The 9,585-nt window shown below is 43.0% G+C and overlaps 1 protein-coding gene across 1 annotated transcript; it reads right to left on the bottom strand.

The window, feature by feature from the left end:
- Nucleotides 1-4,906: 4,906 nt before the first annotated feature.
- Nucleotides 4,907-9,346, bottom strand: LOC138605475 (transmembrane protein 233). Its single transcript, XM_069677753.1, has 3 exons — nucleotides 9,038-9,346; nucleotides 7,187-7,321; nucleotides 4,907-5,267 (listed from the first exon to the last, which is right to left on the bottom strand). The coding sequence occupies exons 1-3, from the start codon at nucleotides 9,221-9,223 to the stop codon at nucleotides 5,256-5,258; spliced, it is 333 nt and encodes a 110-aa protein (XP_069533854.1). The 5' UTR covers nucleotides 9,224-9,346; the 3' UTR covers nucleotides 4,907-5,255.
- Between the last annotated feature and the right edge of the window lie 239 nt (nucleotides 9,347-9,585).

The raw sequence follows: 9,585 nt of genomic DNA, 5'->3' as shown, positions 1-9,585 counted from the left end.
CATTCTATCTGCCCTCCACCAAACATCAGACAGATTGAGTAAGCAGCTAGCTCTTAAATATAGTCTACCATTTAGCATCTAAAGAGCTATATATTTGTGTCAGTAGATGGTGGAGACCAAAAACAGAGCTAAAAGGACAGTAAATATTGGGCGTATTATGAATATGAATATATGAATGCCTAAGTTGCTTCATTATTGCTTGATGTGTGAAAGGGCTAACCTATTTGCTATGGAAATAAGGTGCTAACATGTCAATGTTGTGTCTACAGCTGGTTCCACTGCCCCCATGTGACCAAATAAGAGCTGTCTGGGCAGGTTTATTTAAAAAGAGACAAAATCTGTATTGAAAAAACAAACTCGGTGACATCAATAACTTTAAAGGAAATATTTTTGTCGGTATAGTAAAGGGGAATCCTTTGGGGACTTGAGTTTCCTAGTTTCAGGGGTATCCAGTACCTGAATGCATGTTTATATTTCCCTGCCTGCCCTCCATCTTTCCCACAGTTATCCTCTTTCATTTATTCAAACTGGAACAAACTGCTGCTCCCTGAGAGGAATGCGTCATGGGATACGTACGTACGGAGGCTGTATCTGGTGCTAATGGAAACAGAGTGGCCTATTTGTGAGCACTTCATGTGAGTCATGGAGTGCTCTCAAAATGTATTGACTATAGTGCAGCTAGCAGCACAGCTCCAGGTGTGTTAACGCCGTGAATGCGATGTAGAGAAGCAAATAATTCATCATTTTGTTAAGAAAGAAAAAAGCTGCTGTCTCACAAAGGAGGAAAACGGCATCTCCGCATGAGAAACTGAATGAAAACGGTTTAATAATCATAGTCTGTGTGGATTTCTCAATACAGAGGAGCTTCATTACATAATAAGGTTATCATTTCCCTGTCACAGAGTGTACCCTGATCCCTGGATAGTCTTAAAAAGTGCTTTCAAGTCGCCTAATGTCTGCACTCATTTCATTTCTCATTTTGTTCTCTCGAGTCGGGCTTTGGTGCGACATCAAAGAGGTGGCACTACAAACACACTGCATTTCACTTTCAAGTAATGGCACATAATTGCGCAAGATCACTGCCAAAGCTAATTTGTCTGAGTGCAATAGAATAACTGCTGAATTTTGTCAGCAGCCCTGTTACATCAGAGGCGCTGCTTTCAAATACACCTGCAAACAGAAGATTAGTATGACGGAGAAAAAGGATTATTACTTTTAGTATGTTTCAGTGTCCTCGCAGCGGGGTCAGTACTGCCTGACCGTGCGTCATGCTGGGCAACCTGCAACACCTTAGGGACGTCTTCTATATTTAGCTGGGCATATACTGTGACATATCAAACTACAAGAACATTTCCCAGCAAGGCAGGTTGTAGTTCAGGGTTCAGAGAAGTTTTTAAGTGAACTAGGGGGAAAAAGATATGTTTGAAGAAGGCCTGAGTCTGTTTCTGTAAATAATTCTAATGATTGTGGACGTAATCCTCATTTTAAACATGAGTTTAAGATTATAAGGGCGGTTGAGGTATGGCCTGATAAGAAACAGGTGTCGAGGCATGTAACGAAATGATCTTTAGGTTTGGGTTTCCTTTCTTTATTATAGTTTAATGCCAAATTTGGTTGATTGGTTGACTTGAATGAAACGTTTTAAACTTGCCCAATAGAAAGAGACCAAGGACCTCTCTCCATTTTTCTCCCTCAAGTAGGTCAGATGGCCAAGGAAACTTGTGTTTCTGCAAACCTGCTTCTTCCCCTTCTTTACTGGCAAATTACAGACATTTGTTTTGCAAGACTATATCACAAACTTCTGACGAAACTTTGCATTACAACTAGTCTAGCCTATTAACCCCAAACCACTTGATGAAAACATGCATTTCTTGATCTGATTTTAAAAGTTTTCTTAAACTATTAAACTGAAACAGGACTAGTGTGGCACTAGTCAGAAAACGTTGCCGGCACCTATGGCGATAAACAGTAATTAAGGGAGCACACTTCCCAGATATCCAGACAGTGTTGCATGTGTGACGTCCACGGTTGGCTCCGGTTGCAACTCTTTTTAGACTGTTTGCTTCATCTGAGCGTCCAATTTGTTTCTTTTTCTTTGGATTGTCACTTATTGTTGAAGTTGTATCTGTAGTCATCCATCTTTTCTTTGTTTGTTCAGCCATAGTAGATTACTGTTTACTCACAACACTTGCAGAGACCGGAAAAGCAGCCGCTTAGCTCCGCCTACCCTCTCTGGCAGACCAACCACTGATGGAAAATGCGTCGCTAACTGGGCGCCGCTTGTGATTTTTTTCCATTATAGTCGCCACAGACACCCAGTCTGTAATATTGTAAATGCAAAGGCTTTCATCTGTGGGCCATTGGCTCAATCACCATTGTGTTATCTCATTCGTCGATAGATAGTGACTTAACAGACATTTATTTAAAAGAAAATCTTCAAGATTATCACTTTAACTGAACATATGAAAGAGTCACTGCAAGACGATTACGGTTCATGTGTACTCGCGTACGGTACGCATCAGATGTGAAAGCTACTGTACCAAAACACGGAAGTGGACTGCTTTTGGACTGCAATGTCTCCATGTATCCACGTATGCGCGCAGCACCGCCAGTCTCATCCTCTGAACTGCACAGCCATGTGAGAAGGTCGACTCCTTTTTATGGGCTTTGGATCATGCGATTCGCATGCTTTTCTACACTGGCACAACAACATTAACAATGTAACAACTCTCTATTACCTTGTTTCCTATACTATCCACTGTCCTGTCTCAATAAAGGCATAAAAAGGCCAAAAAAACAAGTAGTTAGTTTGGAGATCATGCTACATGCTAACATGTATCTTAACAGTGGAACAAGTGGGAAAGAGAAACAAAATCGGCAAACTCCGTCTCTCACATAAGTTTGCCAACATTAGCCACCATAATCTACTGGTCATAGACCACTCTAACACTATGTAACCTGAAAAATAAGAAAAAACTAATTTTTCTTATACATCAGCAATTAAACACATACACACCTTGTTCAATTTCATACATTCAATATATACTGTACATACACTGAACAAAAATATAAACGCAACACTTTTGTTTTTGCTCCCATTTTTCATGAGCTGAACTCAAAGATCTAAGACTTTTTCTATGTACACAAAAGGCCTATTTCTCTCAAATATTGTTCACAAATTTGTCTAAATCTGTGTTAGTGAGCACTTCTCCTTTGCCGAGATAATCCACCTCACAGGTGTGGCATATCAAGTTGCTGATTAGACAGCATGATTATTGCACAGGTGTGCTTTAGGCTGGCCACGATAAAAGGCCACTCTAAAATGTGCAGTTTTATCACACAGCACAATGCCACAGATGTCGCAAGTTTTGAGGGAGCGTGCAATTGGCATGCTGACTGCAGGAATGTCCACCAGAGCTTTTGCCCGTGAATTGAATGTTCATTTCTCTACCATTAGCCGTCTCAAAAAGCGTTTCAGAGAATTCGGCAGTACATCCAACCGCCCTCACAACCGCAGACCACGTGTAACCACACCAGCCCAGGACCTCCACATCCAGCATCTTCACCTCCAAGATCGTCTGAGACCAGCCACCCAGACAGCTGCTGCAACCATCGGTTTGCATAACCAAAGAATTTCTGCACAAACTGTCAGAAACCGTCTCAGGGAAGCTCATCTGCATGCTCGTCATGCAGTTTGTCGTCGTAACCGACTTCAATGGGAAAATGCTCACATTCGATGGCGTCTGGCAGTTTGGAGAGGTGTTCTCTTCACGGATGAATCCTAGTTTTCACCGTACAGGGCAGATGGCAGACAGCGTGTATGGCGTCGTGTGGGTGAGCGGTTTGCTGATGTCAGCGTTGTGAATCGAGTGGCCCATGGTGGCGTTGGGGGTTATGGTATGGGCAGGCGTATGTTATGGACAACGAACACAGGTGCATTTCATTGATTGCATTTTGAATGCACAGAGATACCGTGACGAGATCCTGAGGCCCATTGTTGTGCCATTCATCCACGACCATCACCTCATGTTGCAGCATGATAATGCACGGCCCCATGTTGCAAGGATCTGTACACAATTCCTGGAAGCTGAAAACATCCCAGTTCTTGCATGGCCGGCATACTCACCGGACATGTCACCCATTGAGCATGTTTGGGATGCTCTGGATCGGCGTATACGACAGCGTGTTCCAGTTCCTGCCAATATCCAGCAACTTCACAGCCATTGAAGAGGAGTGGACCAACACTCCACAGGCCACACTCAACAACCTGATCAACTCTATGTGAAGGAGATGTGTTGCACTGCGTGAGGCAAATGGTGGTCACACCAGATGCTGACTGGTTTTCTGACCACCCCGGACCCCCCCAATACAGTAAAACTGCACATTTTAGAGTGGCCTTTTATTGTGTCCAGCCTAAGGCACACCTGTGCAATAATCATGCTGTCTAATCAGCATCTTGATATGCCACACCTGTGAGGTGGATTATCTCGGCAAAGGAGAAGTGCTCACTAACACAGATTTAGACACATTTGTGAACAATATTTGAGAGAAATAGGCCTTTTGTGTACGTAGAAAAAGTCTTAGATCTTTGAGTTCAGCTCATGAAAAATGGGAGCAAAAACAAAAGTGTTGCGTTTATATTTTTGTTCAGTGTATGAACAGTATATATTGAATGTATGAAATTGAACAAGGTGTGTGTGTGTGTTTAATTGCTGATGTATAAGAAGAATTAGTTTTTTCTTATTTTTCGGGTTACATAGTGTTAGAGTGATCCTGAAGCTCGCAAAGTAGAACTCTTCATAACAAATTATTTTATTGTTAACATTACAGACACATTCTGACAATACTAGATATAAATGTTGTAGCACAAAATATCAATGACATTACTAAATTTCTTATTGGGTATTCTCATCAAGTTATAGACAGTTTGTCATCACTGTTTAGTACATGTCTTATATTGGGGTCACAATAAATAACAAAGAATTGCTGTAAACATGCAATTTGTTAAAAGCTGCCATTTTAATCATTGAAATTAATCACTGAAATGTATACATTCACCACATTGTATAGTCCTTGATTGTCCATGTGAATAAGACGTGAGAGGAGGTGACATACAGACTGAAGTAAACATGAGTCCTTTCACCAGCAGATGGCACAGTATGAACCAACCACCTGAGCCCATCCAGACAGCATCATCCAGAGTTCTCTCTTTAAGTGTCTTTGTCTTTTTTCTCGCTCTTTTAACTTCTAAAGCACTAAAACTCCATCTGAAACACAAGCACATAAAACATGTGAATCTTTTAGCTTACATATATGCTAGTTAATACCCACAGTCCCTTAATACCCCAGTCTGTCAGTCAGGTAGTTTTTTAATGCTAATTGTTTTTAATGCCCATTTTATTTCATCATGTTACTTTCCATGACATTGGTGTTCACACAAACTCACCTTTCAGCCTACCACATTCCCTGCTTCCAACCAGATTTAGCCAGTTAGCATTCGTAAGCTCGAGAAACAACTGTGTTAAAGTACTTCTGAATCAGCTGTCTGTCCTCTGATGCAAATACATTTATTTAATTTAGGAGAACTGAGTGTTAAAAAGACATTGTGTTGATCCCTCGCGCCAACAGAAGCTAGCCAACTCTGCTAGCAGGTGCTTCATTTTAACTTTACTCTTCAAGCTCCTTTAGCTTGTTAGCCAGCTAGGTATCATGACCAACCTTGTTAGGCTAAGGCTTGAAAACTGAGTAGGTTCAGTTGAATTAGATGTTTTTTGCCTTGATAATGATACACTGCTCAAAAAAATTAAGGGAACACTTAAATAAAACATCAGATCTTGATGAACGTATAATTCAAGTTGAAAATCTTTACTGATGTACATTGTAGAATTTGTTGAGAACAAAATGATGTAACAACGGTCAATGGAAACCAAAATCATCAGCCCATTGAGGGTTGGATTCAAAATCACATCCAAAATCAGAGTAAAAAATTGAAATCACAGGCTGATCCAACTTGCGTGAATGTCATCATGGCAACCCATGATGTGACTCAGTAGTGTGTGTGGCCCCCACATGCCCGTATGCACTCCCAACAACGTCTGGGCATGCTCCTGATGAGTCGGCGGATGGTGTCCTGGGGGATCTCCTCCCAGACCTGGATCAGGGCATCAGTGAGCTCCTGGACAGTCTGTGGCGGTACTTTGCGGCGTCTGATGCACCGATACATAATGTCCCTTAGGTGCTCAATTGGATTTAGGTCAGGGGAACGAGAGGGCCAGTCAATGACGTCAATGCATTCATCATCCAGGAACTGCCTACACACTCTGGCCACATGAGGCCGGGCATTGTCCTGCACCAGGAGGAACCCAGACCCACTGCACCACCATGAGGTCTAACAATTGCTTGGAGGATGTCATCCCGGTACCTAACAGCAGTCAGGGTACCATTGGCTATGACATGGAGGTCTGTGCGGCCCTCCAAGGAAATGTCTCCCCAGACCATCACTGACCCACCGCCAAACCGGTCATGCTGGATGATGTTACAGGCAGTATAACGTTCACCACGGCATCTCCACACTCTTTCACGTCTGTCACATGTGCTCAGTGTGAACCTGCTCTCATCTGTGAAGAGAATGTGGCACCAATGGCGGACCTGCCAATTCTGGTGTTCTCTGGCAAATGCTAATGGAGCTGCACGGTGCTGGGCTGTGAGCACAGGTCCCATTAGAGGACTTCGGGCCCTCATGCCACCCTCATGGAGTCTGTTTCTGACAGTTTGGTCAGAAACATGCAAGCCAGTAGCCTGCTGGAGGTCATTTTGTAGGGCTCTGGCAGTGCTCCTCCTGTTCCACCTCGCACAAAGTAGCAAATAAAGGTCCTGCTGCTGGGTTGATGCCCTTCTACGGCCCTGTCCAGCTCTCCTCATGTGACAACCGGTCCCCTGGTACCTCCTCCATGCTCTTGAGACTGTGCTGGGAGAAACGGCAAACCTTCTTGCGACCGCACGTATGGATGTGCCATCCTGGAGGAGCTGGACTACCTGTGCAACCTGATTGGGCTGCAGGTATAATGTGACGATTAAGTGTTCCCTTAATTTTTTTGAGCAGTGTATATTGTGATATGGTTAATCTTTACAACATTCAAAATACAAGCCATTCTTGACTGCCATACTGCCAGCCCTAGTGTCTTACAGTAGTAAAATGAACGATGCAGGTGATAGCGATGATGAGAAGGCCGATGACGATTGAGGCAACAGCAACATAGAGAGCGCTCCTGCCCAGCCGCCGCGACCCATCATAGTCCCCATGGTAATAGCTGTTCCTGGACTGAGAAGGAGAAATCAGTTACACATAAAATATGTTTGAGAATTGTACTTCCAAAACTGTGACACAAAGAAAACTGCTGAGCATTTAATTAGTCGCAATGAAACCACCAAATGATACCTTCCGTTTACGGCAGATTGGCAGATTATTACTTTAAACATTTTTGAAACTCTAAAGTGAATCTTTCTACCCATTCTTCTGGAAATCCAGTCACATGGTTTTATAGTTAATTGTTTTCTTTAAAGTTGCCATGTAAAATATTCAGAACAGTTATGTGACTTAGGACACCAGTTCCTGTTGAAGGAGCAGTTCGCCCCTGGAAAAAGCCACTGTCAGTCAAAGCTGGTGTTCTCTGTAATCAACAGAATATTTGAAATTGGCGCCATAGCTGTGGAGAAAGTTGCACAAACAGGTGGTTTCGCCCATTCTACATTCCTACAACACCCAACGTGCATGGCGCACCCTCTGAAAGGAGCGGCCCAGCAAGAGACGCAGGAGTTAAATACTACCGCTTTCCAGTTAAGGACATTGATCGCTGTAGGCAATGGCTCAGAGCGGTACAGAATCCGAAATACGACCATAATATTCCAGTGGATCGTCTAAGAAAATCTTGGGGTCTGCAGTCTACATTTCAAACCTGACAATTGTGAACGAGACATGACATCGGAGGTGGGTGTCCTAGATAAAGGAAGTGTAGTTTAGCGAGCTCTCTGGCCTCCGCCAGATGACGAGTTTTACGTAGTCTGGTGGAGGTTTTCCAGGGCTCATTGGAGAAGCGGATGGCGTCCTCCAAAGGCACAGAGCAAAATTGCATTTTTTTCCTACCCTAATGCATTAGCATTAGCTCCCCATAATAGCATGATAGGACTGGTTGGAAATCGGTGAACTGGCCCTTTAAGTTAGCATGTTGTTGTTTCCCGGGTATTGATCCAAACAGTGACGTTGCATACAAAACTCTGAATGTGATTGCTTTGTGCTGGAATGTTGTGGTTGGTGCTGGTCATTTGTTGACGTTAGCAGGCTTAATTTCTAAGCTTAAGCTAATGTTGTTCCAAACTGTTTGCACTGAGAGGAGCAGAAGAGAGACAAGGCCCAAAGGGGCACACATAAACATGGCAGTCCTTTACTTAAGCTGTTTAACATGGACTACAGACAATTTCTTGACGATCAGGTCTGAATTGACCCTTTAAAACATTTAGCAGTGTGTATGTAAGGGGTTTTAGAAATCAGTCCACAGGCTGTTGTTTCTTAGTTTAGGTCACAAAGTAAGATTACAAATAAATGCATGTATATTTCTTCACATAGTACCTTTAAAATGATGCTAAAACTTACTTAGCAGGTCTGCAGACAGACTACCAGTGTGGTAACAGAATACAGTGTTTACACTCTGGCTTGTGGTCTGGCCACTCAGTGAATGTTAATGTCATCAGTTTTGAACATGGCTAACCTAGTTTCATTTTCCCAAATGAGGATCAAGAAGTTTGTTTGATGGGCAGAACAGGTGTGTGTGACTCAGATATATCTTAGTGTCCAACACATTGGCTCACAACACATGTCAGAACCGTGTGTAAGTGAAACAAATTTAACGCCCTGAAGAGAGAGCTAGTTTCAAATCTCTGACACATTTTTTTCTGAATGATGTACAGCAGGACATGTAAGGACCATAATATGTATATATTCAGGAAATGCCATTATCTCAAGCGACAGAGACATGCTTACCATGATAGAGAAGACCAGGGCCACGATGTTGACGGGGTATGCAGGACAAAAGCAGGTAAAAATAGTCAAACAAAGGTAGCTGCGGAGAGGAGGTGAATGTTCCTGTTCCTCTATCGAACCGCGGTCAAAAAATGTGCTCCCACTCAAAGAACTTTTAACTTGCGAATTAAGCACTACCAGAGCCATGACTGCAATGAAACACAGTCAGGGGGTGTAAAAGAAAACACACAAATTAGAAAGCTTACAAAAACGCTGCAAATTAGCAGAACCTGAAACCTCAGAAATCCAACTTTTAATTAGAAGTCTGGTTGATAAGTCTGAGATGTTGGTTGTAGTCCTCTTTCAAAGCTGGGAAAACTGAAGTTTGTGGGAAGGGAGGGAGCAGAGAGAGAGGCGGGAGAGGATCACTAACCCTGCTGGCCTCCTTCCAGGACGAGTGTGAGAGATCAGACTCTGTTTACAGCGGAAGGCACCTCACAGGAACACACAACATGCTGACTCAATGAGCTGTGTCTGGAGTTCAGTGCCATGTAATGTGTATGAATACT

Source organism: Semicossyphus pulcher, unplaced genomic scaffold (genome assembly GCF_022749685.1).
Source record: "Semicossyphus pulcher isolate SPU_LCO1_2020_fin unplaced genomic scaffold, fSemPul1.0.p SCAF_3, whole genome shotgun sequence".
Classification (NCBI taxonomy): Eukaryota; Metazoa; Chordata; class Actinopteri; order Labriformes; family Labridae; genus Semicossyphus; species Semicossyphus pulcher.
This window is presented reverse-complemented; position numbering and strand designations above follow the sequence as displayed.